At 38.5% G+C, this 18650-nt stretch overlaps 1 protein-coding gene across 3 annotated transcripts in view; it reads right to left on the bottom strand.

The window, feature by feature from the left end:
• Window positions 1-18650, bottom strand: part of xpo1b (exportin 1 (CRM1 homolog, yeast) b) — a 50210-nt gene that overhangs the window by 3516 nt on the left and 28044 nt on the right. For 2 of the 3 annotated variants that reach the window (XM_061963168.2, XM_061963186.2), the window contains exons 8-20: window positions 18499-18547; window positions 18300-18419; window positions 18092-18220; window positions 17865-18023; window positions 17576-17773; window positions 11535-11673; window positions 9071-9252; window positions 8801-8957; window positions 8556-8719; window positions 8349-8483; window positions 5261-5453; window positions 4426-4532; window positions 3866-4060 (exon numbers count right to left, since the gene is read on the bottom strand). In XM_061963168.2, coding sequence (XP_061819152.1) covers window positions 3866-4060; window positions 4426-4532; window positions 5261-5453; window positions 8349-8483; window positions 8556-8719; window positions 8801-8957; window positions 9071-9252; window positions 11535-11673; window positions 17576-17773; window positions 17865-18023; window positions 18092-18220; window positions 18300-18419; window positions 18499-18547 — 1927 coding nt within the window. The remainder of the gene's footprint in view (window positions 1-3865; window positions 4061-4425; window positions 4533-5260; window positions 5454-8348; window positions 8484-8555; window positions 8720-8800; window positions 8958-9070; window positions 9253-11534; window positions 11674-17575; window positions 17774-17864; window positions 18024-18091; window positions 18221-18299; window positions 18420-18498; window positions 18548-18650) is intronic. The other variant, XM_061963178.2, reaches the window with a different exon arrangement.

The following is an 18650-nucleotide window of genomic DNA, read 5'->3' on the forward strand; positions in this document are numbered from 1 at the left end:
CTTAAACAAAGACATTGCTCAGTCTTTGTGCGTGTTCACACACCCACTTCCAGCAATTTAATTGTAAGGCGACATACAAACATTGACCATTGCTTCAAACACAACGGGACGCAAACAGTCATACCTGTTCTGGTTCCCTTTCACATTGGCTACTATTCTCCCATGTGCTTAAGAGAAAAAAGCTGTGCAATTGTGCGGATTGTGGCTGCGCAGCATCCTCCTCCTCAACGTAACTCTGTCACATCACTTCATCCAAGATGCGCATTTGGTTCTGTGATCATTTAACTGTGCGACTATTTCATTGAAAATACATTTACAAACCCTGGGACAAATGATGGAACCACCACACTTGGAAGATGTTCCTTTAGTTATTTAATTGTGTAGAAAAAACAAATAGACATGACACAAAACAATAGTCATTTCAAACGGCAACTTTTTGGCTTTAATAAACACTACATTAAATCAAGAATAGAAATTGTGGTAGTCAGTAACAGTTTCATTTTTGGATCAAGCAAAGTGAAAATATGTAATCACTCAATTTTGGACCTAACGAGTGACAAAAAGTACTCTTCCTCAAGCTTGTTCTAACTTTCTCTGATTGACAGATCAGTTTTGCAGGTTGGAGTCTTGTCATGCACCATTTTCTTCAATTTCCACTACAGATTGCTCAATTGGGTTTAAAATCCAAAATCACAATTGACCTTATGTATCTTTCTTCAAAGAACGCTTTTACAGTTTTTGCTCTATGACAAGATGGATTATCATCTTGAAAAATGATTTCATCTTCCCCAAACATCCTTTCGATTGATGGAATAAGAACATGTCAATGTAAACTTGTACATTTATTGATGATGTAATGACAAGGATCTCCCCAGTGCCTTTACCTGACATGCAGCCCCATATCATCACTGCATGTTTTCTTCTGGCAGTCGTCTTCATAAATCTCATTGGAACATTACCAAACAAAAGTTCCAGGATCATCATCGCCTTGCCTGATCTATTGACCACGATTGCTTTTCCTTAGCCCAATCAGAACCTTGTTTTTTTTCTGTTTAGATGTTAATGAGGGATTTCTTTTAGCTTTTCTGTATTTAAATACCTTTTCCTTTAGGTGGTTTCTTCTTGTTCGGTCACAGATGGTGACTCCAGTTTTTGTCTATTTGCTGTTCATTTGTTTTTCTGTGAATTTTATTTTTTGAGACATATTGCTTTAAGTTTTCTTTAAGTCTACCAGTATGCTTGCCTTCTACAACCTTCCTATGTTTGCACTTGTTTCTGATTTTTAGACACGGCTGACTGTGAACAATCAACAACTTCTGCAACATTCGAGTGTCCGCCCTTAGATCGGTTGGTCGTGAGTTCAAACCCCGGCCGAGTCATACCAAAGACTATAAAAATGGGACCCATTACCTCCCTGCTTGGCACTCAGCATCAAGGGTTGGAATTACAGTTACCGTAATGTCAAACTGTTAGCTGTCACTCTCTGACTTGATTCAAATTAGGAGTGTCGAAGACTGCCTCCACCCTCCCATCAAAAATGCTGAATGGTTCGTTCTTAACTTGGAACATTTCACTCCACAGACTTAACGTCATCAAAACTCACCTTTAAGCAAGCGTCACCAGCATTTTGGAACCAGAATGAGGTAATAGAAGAAAGGTAAAATATAATATATCTACCTGTGGCAGCATAATAGAAATGTATTTAGGTTTATGCAGCACGGGAAAAAAACACATAGAGATAATGTGTGTGTATGGGGCAGCGACGTTGGGTTTAGGGTGGGAGGTGGGGGACCCCTTAAGAGTCTTGTGCATGGGGGCCCAAAATTTGGTGCTACGCCTCTGGTTATTAGTATCAACATTTTAGCTTTTTCTTTTTACATTATGCCTTTTAGTCAAATGTTCCCCTTTTTTGGTGCATTTTATTTCTACAATTTGCCACGTGACAAAAAAAACTGGCGATGATACGCAAATGGCTCCTGCTCTTAATCAGGGATGAGTATGCGCCATGAGATCAACTCTGAGTAACGACAACCCTAATCAACCATTCAGCTAACATGAATTGATTAACGTGGACCCCGACTTAAACAAGTTGAAAAACTTATTCGGGTGTTACCATTTAGTGGTCAATTGTACGGAATATGTACTGAACTGTGCAATCTACTAATACAAGTCTCAATCAATCAAAAAAAGCTTGTTAGCTTCCTTTGTGCTAACAGTGACAATTAAAGAGAGAAGCAGAGTGTTATTGCACCTGAAACTAAATGAATGCGTTTTTGGAAATAATCAGAGAAATCGGAGGAGGAGGTGTTTGCAAAGATGTGCTGTATGTTTTCTGAACAAATCGTAAACACACAAGCCAACCAATCAAAGCCTTTATGGTCCACGTTGCCACAGCTTAAAAGGGAAACTGCACTTTTTTTTAATGTTGCCTGTCGTTCACAACCTTTATTAAGGACTAATAGACTCAAAAACCCCTTTGTCCCACACGCCATCAGACTGTACAACTCCTCTCTGGGGGCCAGGGGAGTACTAGGATGACAGGGGATGCAAAACAATAACATATACCCTCATTATTTGCTTTTTAAATTCGATCTCAATTCTGTACACTGCTGCTGGAATTTGAATTTTCCTGAGGGAACTCTCCTGAAGGAATCAATAAAGTACTATCTATCTATCTAAAGACATGACAATGGATATGTTTTTTATGCATTCTAACTCGTCAATAAACGTAAATAAAAGTCCGCTTACAGCGGAGTCAATGGAAGGACCTCTTTTCTGCCCATAAAACCCAATAAAAAAACATCCAAAAATCGCCAACAATACTTTATTTACATTTTGGGACATGAATATTAACCAAGTATTAGTGATATTGTTATTATAATCGCTAACGCAGACAAACTATTTATAGCGGGGGCGCGATCACAAGCGCGTGTGCCTATGTTTACATCATTAAGTGGTAAGCTGCTTCCTCGCTTTCTTTGCTCGTGAAAGTTTATTGTAGATCATAAATCATGCCTCTCAACCGATAGTAGAAGGACGAGGATGTAATCCGACAAGCTGTTACACTTTGACAGCCAATTTAGACCCGGTAATCGCAAGAACGACACAAAAAGACCCTAGGTTCATCCCCCCTTTTCTTCATGAGGATTAAGAGTCATTTTTCATCCAAAACGGGGATATAACAAGATTCTCTCAGTTAGTAACAGCAGATATTGCACAGTAAGTGATGTTTTATTATGTTTGTTGGCTCTCATGAAGTCTGCAGTGAGCAGTAATCAGTGATGTAGTGGGAAAAAAAAAATTAATGCGCCGCGTATGCTTAAAATGATCAAAATACATAAATATCAAATGTTATTATAAATGTTCCTGTTACTACATTACATATGTACTTGTATACATAGCATATCTATATCTATAAAACCTTAATGGAGGTGTTTGGTTGTTTTTAAGGGCTTTCACAGGCAGAATAGAGCGACTCCCATAGGCTCCATTGTAAGCGAACTTTTGATCGTTTTTATTTAATGTTTAGAATACATAAAGAACAATGTATGCGTTCTTGTCTTACATAAAAATTGTAAATGATCGGCAAAATTCCAAATAAAGTGAAGTTCTCCTTTAAGGCTTTTTTCTGGAGGTGTACGTCACGCTACGCAAGTCTGCAGGGAAGAGGAGTGAGTCCGTTGTAGTACCTCAACACAGGAGCATTGCCCGAGTTTCTGAGGCCAAACTCAAAACTGAAAATGGTGAAACGCAAGAAAATGCAACAAGTATATTCAAGGGTGAAAATGTGTGCTGACTTCAGAGTACAAAAAATGCTGAAATATTGGTAAAATATATACATGAAATATTAAGACTCCAGTCGTACCTTGTTGATCATGTTTAGAGTGCACTCGAAGACGGCGTCAAAGATTTGGGGTATCTCACTCGTGATGTGTCCCCCCAGCTTGTTGACGATGGTTGCCATGGTGCTGAGAACCTCCGGCTCCCGGGCAGCTGGAACATTCCGTTGATAGTCAATGAGGACGGCGTCCAACAGCGGGGGTACAAAGTTCTCACCCACCTGCCAGGGGACAAGAAGGATCAGTAAAATGAACACAACAATATATTAAACTAGGCAGAAACAAGTCCAGAGATTACAAGGTGTAAAAAAAAATTCTAATTTTAGGCATGTTAATTAATAGATGAAATTAATAAAATCCAACATTTAATTTAATACAATACACATCATTTGCAGTCAAAATGTACTTTTCCACAATTTCCTCACAGTGACACATCTGCCTGCATCTGGCTGACAGAAGCTTTGGAACCCTTCAGATGTCAGAAAATTCAGTGAGCAGGACACACTGAATCAAATATGGACATTTTTATACGACGGTTTTGAGATTCCTTGCCGTTGTCTTTATGGATTTCCAGATAATTTCTCACCATCTGTGGATCGTTGGATCTGCTGACCCAGCCTGAGATCAGTTTCAAGGTCTCTCGTTTCACAGTCCTCATGCTCCTGATCAGAGGCTGCTTGGTCACCATCTCTCCTGCGACACAGAGAGAGAGTAAAAGTTTACACACAAGGGAAAATAAATAGTGGCCTAGTTGAGTTTTTGGTAGCTAAATCCCCATCATGGACTACTGACCACTGAAGAAAGATTAAAGTTAATTTATACATGCTTATGATAATGCAAGATAAAGCCGATGTCCTACTCTAGGTATTGCTTTAATCAGAACATTGCTGCTCTAAACCTACAGGTAAGTGTTATGTTTTAATGTGCAGTGGCTATGTCATGAAGCAGTAAAGGATTTCAATAATTACAATCAAACGCAATTGTAATTAGTTTTACTCTTGACAGTTAACTTGTTCAGGACACTACCTTAGTATTTCTGAAGTTCAAATTTTTTTAAATTAATTCTCACTGCTAGCAGTATATATTCTTTAGAGATTGAATTGTGCACAAAATAAAAGTGTGATTATTAAATGTAGTATGAAAATGTCCTAATACATGTTTGTATTGATCAAGGATTAATGTTTAAAACCACTGAAGTGCATGAGGAGATCGTGTCTCTTGTGTTGATCTAGCATTGGACCAAATGTCAAGATTACTTACTCAAAACTGGGAACTAACACAAACAAACATTGATTAGTAATACAGTGTACTATTTTGTCAAATAAAAGTTGAAAAAAATAACTTAAATAGTATGGCGGTTCCGGGGACAAACACTCACTAAATCTTTGTCTAATTACATGAACACCGTAATTCACACACACCTCCCATACCATTTGTCTGAATGGCAGCAGATATGTTCTCGCTGAGGCACTTGTACACATTGAGCATATCGAGATAAATCCTTCCCAGTTGGATGACAAATGGATGTCCCACAGCCTTACAGGCTCTGACGTTTGTCTTTAGGATGCTGCCCAGTTGTTTCACGGTCTCTGGGTCCTTCAAAATGTCTACATTCTGAAAGTGGAGAAATGCAGCAAGAGGAATAGGATTCATTAATGCATATTTAACATGAGGTCAATACACATGACTCACTTCAACAGTGTAGTTAATCCCACCCACATATAGTTTCTTGTATTATAGTCCATCCATCCATTTTCTACCGCTTGTCCCGTTCGGGGTCGCGGGGGGTGCCGGAGCCTACCGTATCTCTTTGTATGTACTATATCATAAAATGTTTATGTTTTCATATCATGCTCCTGTCTGTGCCTTTGAAGTTAACACTTACAAGAGCTGGTATTCTGATATGTGACTTCTTTCCAGAAGTGAAAACCAGTGGTGGTCGACCAAGCTAAGATGGCTGTTCTATAGTAAGCAGCCCGCAAACTATCAGAGTACAAAAGAGGCTTAAATCTTCCTGCAAAAATCAGATACGAGCAAAAAAAAATCTAATCTTTTAGGTTTTGCTCACATTTGCTTTCTTTTATTTAGACACGTATCCCTATACTTTTTCAAAAAAAGATTTGTTGAGTGAAATCAAGGATTACGTCAGTCGCATTTCCAGACATATCGAACGATTGTGCTCCAGACGCCATTCTACAAAACAAAACAGATGAAAACTTGGAAAAACATGGAAGTATACAACTTATTTGTGTGTAGTTGGGTCAAGGAAATTGGTATCAATTTGCAACATTTTTGCTCGAGTAAGCATGCATTCCATGATTTAACTTCGCGTCTATAGTCCTGTGTTTGTGGCTGTTGCACGCGCTGTTTACGAGAAGAGTGCTTTTTCCCGTCTTTATCAAAACATAACTATAGCTGTCAAGATTGTGTAAGTGCTGAAAGCTTCATTTATGATTGCTGCCTTAAGTAAAAGCTTAACTCTTTTAGGTTTTGCTCACATTTGCTTTCTTTTATTTAGACACGCCAAGTTTGTGCTTTTCGAAACACTCGTAGCAAACAGGCATTTAAGAAATACATATAATATCAAGATAATACTTAAATGGGAGTATAGTATCCATCCATCCATCCATTTTCTACCATTTGTCCCTTTCTGGGTTGCGGGGGGTGCTGGAGCCTATCGCAGCTGCACTTGGACGGAAGGTGGTGTACACCCTGGACAAGTCGCCACATCAAACAATATAGTAAAGTATATCAAAAAACCTTTAACTAAGTGATCACAGCAAACACATGATTTCGACTCTGTTCCCTTGGACTGGAGCGTGTGCTGCTTTTCTCGTCGTTTCCACGAATCTTTCACTTTTTAGCCGGGTTGGATATCCTCTCGAGGAACTGCGATTTGAACGACCCGGGTTGTACAGCCAAAACAACACAAGTATAGGGCATTTTTTCTTCGAGAAATGCTAAATGGAGCAGAGAACCCTTTGAAAACAGAGCTAGGTTGACCACCACCAGTATTCATTGGGCCGGACGTGAGCCGGACGTGACATCAGTAACATCCTAGCAATACTGCCACACTTTGGGAATAGGATTTGGTATCGTTTGCATATCATCTGATACAAAAAAATCAGATGTGTTTGCCTTATTTTGTGACATGCAAGTGCAACATCAATAATGATATGAATACTTCAATAATATGAATGAAATGATAAGTAATACATTCAAAAATAAGACAAATAAAATCCACAAGAAAATATAATTGTCAAAACAATACAGAAAACAGAATGTGCAAAAAAAAAATTCACTTGTTTGTGTTGTAATGTTTACAATTGCACTGTCCTTAAATGCAGCTCACTTGCCATGACTGTGATTGGTGCGTAATGAGGAAATGTTCTGTGTGCTACGGTTACAGCTAACCGCGTGTGTAGTTTTGGATTTGACCACTGCTGCTGGCATGTTGAGTGTCAGACTCTTGTGTGCTTCTGTCAGGATGCTGTATTACTGACAATATATTACTTGTACAATATCACCTTTAAGCATTTGCATTCATTTACCCTGAGATTAAGTAACTGCTTACTACCGTTTATGTCAGAATCGGTGACATTATGATACAGAGTTTTGGTATGCATTCCTATTTGGGATCCTCTTGTCAAACGAGTACCGTATTTTTCGAATTATAAATCGCTCCGGAGTATATGTCGGTTGCACCGGCCGAAAATGCATAATAAAGAAGGAAAAAAACATATATACGTCGCACAATAAGTCGCATTTTGGGGGGAAATGTATTTAAAATCCAACACCAAGAATAGACATTTGAAAGGCAATTTAAAATAAATAAAGAATAGTGAACAACAGGCTGAATAAGTGTACGTTATATGACGCATAAATAACCAACTGAGAACGTGCCTGGTATGTTAACGTAACATATTATGGTAAGAGTCATTCAAATAAATATAACATATAGAACATGCTATACGTTTACCAAACAATCTGTCACTCCTGATCGCTAAATCCGATGAAATCTTCTTCCTTGTTGTCGCTCCTGGTATGCGCCACTTCCTTTCTTTCTGCTGCTCGATCGCCGTTTTCTGCTGCATATTTCACTACGTCCAGTTTGTAATCTGCAGTATATGATTTCCTTTTCGGTGCCATTTTAGTTCAGCCCTTCTCAGTTTTTATAAGTTACCGCCAATGTTGAAATGTTCCATTTTAATAGCTACGGACACAGTAGCAGTTAGCATCCCATGACCGACAATGCACTTCTGCCATGACGCACAATGCACTTCTGCCATGACCCGTCCCCGCCGAATTCTTATTGGTTGACGTGTGTGTGACGATTGCTGACATTTGCTTCGTCTCTTACGCGAATGAGATAAATAATATTATTTGATATTTTACGGTAATGTGTTAATAATTTCACACATAAGTCGCTCCGGAGTATATGTCGCACCCCCGGCCAAACTATGAAAAAAACTGCGACTTATAATCCGAAAAATACGGTATATATTTTACCTTGGTGGCCTGCTGGATGATACTGTCCCACACTTGATTAGGCAGTAACATGTACTTCTCTATCAGATGCTCCTGTACAGCTTGGTCTGTCTGTGCCCCAATCATATAACCTACCGCCTCATAGAACGTGTGCACCTGCACACAAACAAAACACATGGTGAGCGGTTGAACTTGATTGTATGACAACAGTCTCTCTGTATTGCTGACCTGCTGTGGCTGAAGGTCACAAATGATGGTATTGATGTTGTTCAGAATCTCATCAATGAAGGGCATCACTTCTCCCACCTGCACCTGGATGAAGTGACGCCGGCACTTCTGGGCGATCTTGATGAATGTATCACAAGCCATGTCTTGAACTCCATCATGAGTCTCTGAAAAACCATTGATTATGATCAACCACAACCTAGATTTTTTTACAAATACTAATAAATTGTACTCTTTATCAACATTACCATGCATGAACTCAAATAGTTTGTTGACCACCGTTTTGAGGAACTTCCAGTGGGCTCTGAGAAAGCGAGGATACTGGCCTACAATGTACATGATGTTGGAGGCTATAATGGCCTTGTTGTCCTTTCCCCTCTTTTGCTCACAGAGACCCAGCAGATCCTGAAACCAAAACATGTATCACATGCGAGCAACATATTTTTCACAATCGTCTATTTTCAGTCACACTTGTTCAGTGAAAAGCATTGTTTGTGCACTGTTAAACCCTTTCATACCTTAATGACTGTGACCAGGAACCTCTTTTCATCCTCTTCATGCATCGCCCCACTGATGGAGCCAATGGCCCAACATAGTGTGTTGAGGTTTTTCCACGACCACTCTGTACCATTTACCTGGTTGTGAAGCTTCTCTGTCATTATGCGCTCTGTGTCTGCATAGTCCAAGTGAGTCAAGTACACTGCAGGGTGGCAGAGGAACATTTTTGATTAGTACTTGTTAACGCACTAACTTGGAACGAATAGGAAAGAAGTTTACAAGTAAGTAAATAGTAAGTATCAGAGCAGCTCAATCATAACATAATGACACTTTTACCATAAGAGGCAAGTGGGAAAGAAAACCTAAACAGAAATGGTGGAATAAGTAAATGGTAATAAATCAATTTTTGTCCTTTAAAATTTTACAGACAATACCCCATAATGACAGTGTGAAAATCTTGATGCAGTCACCATAATGCTACACTGTAGGGTGGTATTGACCTGTTGATGAGCAGTGCCTGGTTTCCTCCAAACATGATGCCTAGAATTCACGCCAAAGAGTTCGATTTTGGCTCATCACAATAGAACATTTTGTTTCTCATGGTCTGAGAGTCTTTCAGGTGCATTTTGACAAACTTTTTTACTAAGAAATGGCTTCCATCTGGTTATTCTACCAGAAAGGCCTGGTTGGTGAATTGCTGCAGAGATGATTGTCTTTTTGGAAGGTTCTCCTCTTTCCATAGAGGAATGCTGTAGCTCTGACAGAGTGACTTCTTGGTCACCTCCCTAACTAGACTAATTTGATGAATGCAACAATGTACAGAAACATCTTGGATACAAAAAAGTAATGCTTCCCATCCAACCTAATGGAGCTTGAGAAGTGGTGCAAAGAGGAATGGGCAAAAAGGGATGGGCAAAACTGCCCAAAGAGAAATGTGCCCAGCTTGTGGCATCGTATTGAAAAAGGCTTGAGGCTGTAATTGCTTCCAATGGTCCATCAACAAAGTATTGAGCAAATGCTGTGAATACTTTTTTTTATTTTTAATCAATTTGTAAAAAAAAAAGTTTAACTTTTCACAATTTTCACATTTTGAGGACTAAAATTTATTCATTTAATTTTGGAATAAAGCTGTAACATAACAACATGTAGAAAAAGTGAATCGCTGTGAATAATTCTGGATACCAGCAATTTTGTACCACAGCTACTGAGCAAGACGTCACCTGTAAATATTATACATTGGGATTTGATCATTCAGTATAGGTCTGTCCGATACGTCAAATCTACATCAGTGCGATAATGTAACCGCAAGAGGCTGAGGTGTATTTTTCCTCTGCCGTCACCGGCATTTGAGTGACAGACATGTTCACCAACAATAAGAATTGTGGAGCCTCGCATTTCCTCCTCGCTTTAAACATGGAGAAAGAGGTCTCACTTTGTGCATCGCTCTGGGCATCTGAGCGTGTTTATTTATTAGTGGAATTAAATGAAGGCAGTGAGCCTTTGAAGTCATTCACAATCTTTTTCTCGGTGGGCGGAGAGCGACAAAGCGAGATTGCACACACAGGAAGCACGAACAGAAGAGAGCATCGCTACTCGCCAGTGATAAGTTTCGCAAAGTAACAAAAATGAGGAGGAAAAAAATATAATTATAAAGCAAAATGTCTCATTGTGGAAATATTTCAGCTTCAAACTGGATGGTCAATATGATCCTATAGACATGGACAATCAACCAAGAATGCCATTATCAAGTGTTGGCAAAAAACTCAAGGACCATATCCAACTTGTTTTCCCACTTTGGGAAAAAAAAGCACTTCAAAATGTTCAATATTTAAGTTAAAGTTTTGCTTACAGAAATAAGAGTTAATTTAATTTTTTTTTGTTTGTTTGTTTATTTATTTATTCAGGATAAAGTTATTTACCTTCAACTAACATTACAAAACTAAACAATGAACAGCAATGACAAATAAAGGTTTACTTTAATTTAAATGTTACTAGCATTATTAATATGTATTATAATTACAAGACATTATAAATACTGTATAGTTTTTATTGATGATTTCTTCAGTTTAAGAGCATGATACAGACAAAAGCTCTGAGTCTGTCTGCATGGAGCCAATTATTTTTTTCAAAGTAAGTTATTGCATATTGTGTGGCACCTTAAAGACAAGAATATGTTGATTGACAGTCTAAAAGTAACATGTCTTATTTCACTCTTTATTTCTGCAGTTTTATGCATTTATATATATATATATATATATATATAAATGCATAAAAAAATCCCAACATCAATCGCAATTGCAATTTTGAAAAACAAAATCACAATTACTTTTTTTCTCTAAATCGTGCAGCCCTAATTTTGAGGGCATGAAAATGCATTATTATCTACAGTAAAAATATGTGATTGAAGCGGACATGAAAAGGCTACAAATTAAGTGGGTTGGTTTAGAAGGCAAGAGCAGATTTAAGATAGATAAAGACACCCACCAAGTGTTTCCCTCATGTTCTTGTAGAGATTTATTGAATCGGTGTCCTTCATGAACTCTCTGACCACCTCCCCCTGGTCATTCTCCACCACCAGGACTTCCTCTGGTTTGGCCATCCGGCTTACCATCAGCAGACGTACCTGTTGAAAGAGATAAACATGTCAGCGCACACACACATGAGAGAAAAAGCTACTGCTCTTACACATGCACACAGGCATTCAGCACATTCTCAGTGGATGAATGTGAAGGAACATTGCCAACAGACTGCAGTATATTGGAAAGATATATAATTACTTTCTGAAAATGAACCCAAATAATTTCTAATATGAAATGTGCCATCCATCAACTCAGCAAGCAATTATAAATTCATTACAATAAGCATAAACACTAGGGATGTGCCGATCCATCAGCCACCGATCAGTATTGGCCGATTTTCGTAAAAAAGTATGTAATCGGTCAATGCTGAATCATGTCTTTCAATGCCAATCACAAAATCCAGTCCCCTCTGGCTGATACTGTATTTTTTTGGTACCCTGGCAGATAAGGCGACTAACAGCTAACTGTGTGCAGTGGTACCGCAATTTAAGAGTGCTTTAAGATAAGAGCCTTCTTCTGACTAATTGTTATACTTTAGGTTGCAAGCAAAAAGTTGAGTTACAAACATCCCTGCCACTAATTGACAAATCAAATGTCATAATAAATCCCATAAGATCTGACCAAAACATCTGGACTTTGCTAGCAGCTTATATATATATATATATATATATATATATATATATATATATATATATATATATATATATATATATATATATATATATATATATACCACAGGAAAAACGAAAGTGAGCGTGAAGGAATGTGTTGAAAAAAAGATGTGGAGGATATTCATTGAATTAAAGAAATCGTAACTGAATGTCGCCTATTTGACGGAGTAATTTGAGTGTTTTACTGCTAGTCTGCACAATACTGTAGCCGAATGAGTCCATAACGGCAGTCAAGAATGTTAAATCATTCCATATTCATGAAAATATGGAAAAAGCTGCTAATGATGTGTTGATAGAGACGCAGCTGGAAAGATATACTGTAGAAGTCTACTCTCCAAAGTAAATAAATGTTGTAGAATATTATTACATTACCTCATAAACTACTGTAGTTTTTAGGAGTACATTTAATTGTATTGTTTTTAAACACTATTTATCACCAGGGGGCGAGGCCAAATTTGAGTAAATTAAAAAAACAAGTGATTGGTAAAGTTTAATAAATTTAGATGGAACCATGTCACAGCAGAAAGAAGAATTTGTTTTTGAAAAAATATTTTCATTATCGTTTTATAGGAAATAATTTTATAGGAGGACTTTAAATGCTAAAACCAAAGGATATAAAGGGGTCATATGATTTTTTTCTACATTTAAAACACTTCCTTGCGGTCTTTATAACATGCAATGGTGGTTCTTTGGTGAAAACTTTGCATGGATTTTAATTTACAGACCTATTTTCAAGCCACTTTTTTTCTCTACCTTTTAAAAACAGCTTGTTGTGATAAGCTGCGTTGTTAGATGCAAATTAACCTCTCCTCACCACGCCCTGCACGCTCAGCGAGCATTCGCCCCCACCCGCCAGCTTTCTTTTGTAGTTTTTTAGCTTTTCTTGCTTTTATTGTGCACAATGGACATCGGTGACCGCGACAAGCCATCTGTTTTGAGTGACTTTCACCACAACACAACACTTCAGATGACGTAGCGAGATCAGCGGCCTCACTGTGGTTTGTTGTTGGCACCAAGGAAGGAGGCAAAGATGCGGTCGGACAAAAGCGAGGAAGGAAGCACTGACTGACGTGCATACCGGTCTGGAACTATAGAGTCTATTGAGTCTAACTTTCTAATGCTAGATCCTGGAAGTATACATGTGTATATTGAAATTAAAAGGCTTTTCTATTCTATATAATGTAAATAACGCTGCTCCACGGCTGCTTTGAGTTGTAAACACATAGAGCATGGGTGTCAAACTCTGGCCCGCGGGCCAAATTTGGCCCGCCGTGTAATTTCACTTGGCCCTTGAGGCGATATCAAGTTAGCACTAAAGCTGATTATATATTATATAATCGGCGGTGCCGCGGCACCGCCGCAATATATAATCTCTTCCGGGACGCTACGAGGTGTGTGTGTGTGTGGGGGGGGAGGTTTGATGGTAGCGGGGGTGTATTTTGTAGCGTCCCGGAAGAGTTAGTGCTGCAAAGGATTCTGGGTATTTGTTCTGTTGTGTTACGGTGCGGATGTTCTCCCGAAATGTGTTTGTCATTCTTGTTTGGTGTGGATTCACAGTGTGGCGTATATTTCCAACAGTGTTTAAGTTTTTTATACTGGCACCCTCAGTGTAACCTGTATCGCTGTTGATGAAGTATGCATTGCATTCACTCGTGTGTGCGCACAGAAGACGCACATATCTTGTGACTGGGTCTGATTGATGTTAGAATGGATGAAAAGCGGACGTGACGATAGCTTGTAGACTACGTTAAAGTCAGTGCATTTAAAGCACGCCCCCAAGACTGTCGTCCGGGTGGATGAGATATAATGACTGATAAACACCTTCGTTCGATAATGAAGGTTGCCTCAGCTCAAAGCCTGAGCCCCGACATTAATGAACTAGCATCCAAGAAAAGATGACAGGTACAGTATCTGGCTTGGGCACATCAGATTAGATCAGTGTGTTGCAAACTGAGCAGTTTAAAGTCCTGAATGGTTGTTTTATTCATTGTTATTTTATTTTCAAATTTATTAGCCTGTTGAAAAAGTTAATGTTGATATTTACCTCAGAAGGCTGCAAATAGAAAAGAGGTATTCAATTTTTTATTTAAATTGTATTTGATATGCCATTGATATTTTTTAATTATTATTATTATTATTTGAAACTCGATTTTGCATGTCACTATAAAGTTATATACGGTAAGCCTTGCTTGTTCAATATTCAATGCAAAACTTGTTTGGGTCCCTATTAAAAGGTTAATTTGTTCAACCTTGGCCCGCGGCTTTGTTCAGTTTTAAATTTTGGCCCACTCTGTATTTGAGTTTGACACCCCTGACATAGAGGCTCAAGGCTATAAGCCACACTACATTGCAAACGCAGTAACAGATTATATAACTTACTCGTCCATTTCCAAACACAGAAGGCGCTAATCAATTAAAATTTGTTTTTAGGAAAATCATTCTGTATTTTGCCGGAAGACAGTGATGCTGATGTCTTACAGTAGAAGGCTCAGCTATCTACACAACAAATTGAGCTAACATTGCTAACGTACCATTCACACATTTCTAACCTACTGTTATTACTTACCGTTTCATTGTCTCCTCCAATTCCATTAATAGTTAGCACCGAAACGGCCATTAAATGTAATTTTCGGAAATACATATTTTTGTGAAGGTTTGTGGGTGAAGCAGGACTCTTCTTTGCACACACTCGGAGCGACTTTGTCACAGTTGAAGGTACATTGCCGCAAAACAAAAAAGTTAGCCAGGCAATTTTAACTTCCTCAGATGAGACTAGAGGTTTGAATAGTGTCCTGAGTTGGGTAATACGTTTGTACAACCAATAACAGCATTTTCTTTCTTCGAGTCATATTTTGGGCATTTCATCATCTAAACTACAGATGCGCGGGCATAAACTGAAAATGGTAGATGCGCACAAGGCAGTTTGGGTTGATGTATACCAATTATGGATAATCTGCTGACGATGTTCCTAATTGGTGATGTCACCAATTGTACACTCTCAAAATGGATTGTTTGGAGGAAGTAGATAGCCACTGTACAGTGCGAGCATTTTAATTGCATTTGCGACTAAAAATAGGTTGTGCGAGTTTTGGGGGGGAAAAGTAACATACCACAATACAATACAGATTTTAACCCTATGATCGCATTTTGCTCCCAAAATAAATCCATTTAAAGTTGATCAAACTACAGTCAAATTTTCACCTATCTGTATAGCATGTTTGAAATAAACTTAAACCATAACCAAATGGACTGTGATTATGAAAGTGATTGAGGCACAGGTGACAAATTACTCTCCTCCTCTTCCTCCATCATGTGTACAGAAGGGAGCGGAACGCCAGTTGCTCACAACACGGAATAAACAAAGTCTTAGTTGGAAGAACTGGTCAGTAAAAGACAAAGTTTTTTTCACCACCCTAAAACTAGTATCTACGAGGGTTAGTTAGTGACTTAGCTTCAGTTTACGCTCGCTTTCTTTTTTTCCTGTGGTATATATATATATATAAGCTGCTAGCAAAGTCCAGATGTTTTGGTCAGATCTTATGGGATTTATTATGACATTTCATTTGTCAATTAGTGGCAGGGATGTTTGTAATTCAACTTTTTGCTTGCAACCCGGCGGTATAGCTTATGGGATTTATTATGACATTTGATTTGTCAATTAGTGGCAGGGATGTTTGTAACTCAAATTTCTGCTTGAAACCCGGCGGTATAGCTCGGTTGGTAGAGTGGCCGTGCCAGCAACTTGAGGGTTCCAGGTTCGATCCCCGCTTCCGCCATCCTAGTCACTGCCGTTGTGTCCTTGGGCAAGACAATTTACCCATCTTCTCCCATTGCCACCCACACTGGTTTAAATGTAACTTAGATATTGGGTTTCACTATGTAAAAGCGCTTTGAGTCACTAGAGAAAAGCGCTATATAAATGTAACTCACTTCACACTTCAACATGCAAAACAATTACAACAGAGGGAACAACAAATCAATAACTGAAGTAACAAACTTGCCTTTCAAACAATACCCCCCGTTTGTTGACAACAACATACAGCTGAGCTATACTGAGCGTGCACTCGCTGACGTCACACGTCACTAGGCAACAGGCACCACCTTTTAAAAAGCACACACACACTGCTCTCATATGACACTTATTTCAACTGCATTATGCCAGTTATTTCTTCTTTTTTTCAAGCAGCGCATAATTACTGTCCCTAGTAATTAATTACATTCATTAAAGAGTAATTCCGTTGGTAATTCAATTACTTTTTTGGTAAAGTAACAAGTAACAATAATTAATAACATTTTAAAAGTAATTTTCAAAACACAGCATCATGAAGCAGTTGGCAGGTTCCTGGCTAAAACCTTTCTAAATATGTCCTATAATAATGTTTACCTCTAAAAACACTATTGTTAAAAGTCAATTATTTTCATGTTGAAGATGTTTAAACATGTCCTCTTAAACCATGGCGCTTTATTTCAGATTGTGTTCCTTAGTGTTTTTGTTAGCTGAAGAATTGAGCATAGCTAAATATTTTTTTAAGAAGATTGGAGATTATATTTGACCTTTCCTATATTATTTTCACGGCGTTTTCTTATTTTCTTATCTCAAAACACCTCTTAAGTTGGGATCCTATTACGCAAAACCAATTTTTCTTACTTGTTGGTACCTGTTTTTGTGTATTTGAGATCCCCATCAGTCCCCAAAATTTAAAATCAAGGCATGGTGTAGATATTTACTTAGGTGACTGGATATTTCCATGTATGGGCTAGTTTATGAGCCAAACTATATGGGGATATGAGTTTTGGTTCATATCGCCCAGCCCTACACTAGTGTTAGCGACAGTTCAGGGATGTGTTTAATTGAGCATTACAGTAAGTCTTATGATGGCATTGTGCACATTCAGTTTTAATAATGAAATTGTGAGATTTGAGACATTTCATATTGCTACATAGGTTATTTTTATTAAGTTATTGTATACTATTGACTTTTTTTTTTTTGCTCAAACGATTGTATGTGGTTAAAGAGAATAAGGAACTAGTTTGTATATTGTGTTGATATTGTCACACTGTCAATAGCACTCAACACAAATATTTACGGTTATTTCATGTGATCGTTATCCACCGATCTCAATTATGGAAGACTGGTATTGGCAGCATAAACCCCGATCGAACCAACCCGAATACATACTGGTATTAAGTCAATCTGTTTGTCATCAAGTGCGTAGGGGCAACATGTGTTCAGAGAGTCAGTTACTGAAATGGATCAGTGATCAGTCTGTGGTACCTTAGAGAGTACAGGCAGATAGAGCTGCCTGCGAGGTGGAACGTCGAAGTGCTGGTTGCCAGAGAGAAGCGGGGAAGTGGATGTGGAGAAGGGACTTTCTCTGTAGAGCTCAGCAGCAAGGTGGTTCCAATACTCCAGACAAATTTTGAAAATCTCAGTCTCCTCCACTTCTGACACCAGCAGCATATAATGGAGGGCCTGGTGCAGGATGATAAGTGGAACAAAAACCCATTGGATTGGACCTGAATCCTACTGTACAGCAGAAATGTTTGGAAGTCCACAAGCTTACCTCCATTAAAGTTTCTCTTAGGTTGAGCCGCTTCTCAATGAGCTGGCCATGCTCTTTGAGGAAAGTACAGAGGAACAGACTGAGGTTCTGGATGAAGTTCTGCTCATCATCTTTCCCGTTGGCATAGGCCAGCCGGATGTTAGTGTTCAGAGGAAGCATCTGAGTAGAAAAATAATTGGGTTACAACACGTTTGCCTCATCTTTTTCAAGCGAAAAATTATGCTCACCTGCTTGAGCTGACACATGGTCAGAGTGAAGAGTGTGACAAACTGCTCCTCGTACTGGCTAACACTTACTCCAGCAATCTCTGTCAAACACTTCAGTGTCACATTGCGAAACATTGGGACATTGAGGAACTGAAAACCATTAGAAGATTCAATTAGCCACATACTACCTTCCTGATAGAATATATACACGGTGTCAGTGTCTTCTTACCTTATACACCAGTGTACTGATCAGTTTGGTTTCAAAGATGTAGCCCAAAGGAATCCAGTTGAGGAAACGTAAGAGAGTTTCCAAAGTAGCGTGGACAAGGGGGGCATTCTGTGAATTTTCCTACGATGAAAATTAATAATAATTAAAAGTGTCGGTCGAGAAACAACCAAGTTATGATGAGATATAGAGATATATTTACCATAACAAACTGGCACAGCTGGAATATTTGGGAGAATTCATTGCACATACTGAAATAATACACAAGGACATATTATGGTATTGTATACAAGTAATTATTTGTTTAAAAAGTAATATACGCTAGGGGTTCTCAACCTTTTTTAACTTGGGGCC

This window comes from Nerophis lumbriciformis, linkage group LG02, assembly GCF_033978685.3.
Source record: "Nerophis lumbriciformis linkage group LG02, RoL_Nlum_v2.1, whole genome shotgun sequence".
Taxonomy (NCBI): Eukaryota; Metazoa; Chordata; class Actinopteri; order Syngnathiformes; family Syngnathidae; genus Nerophis; species Nerophis lumbriciformis.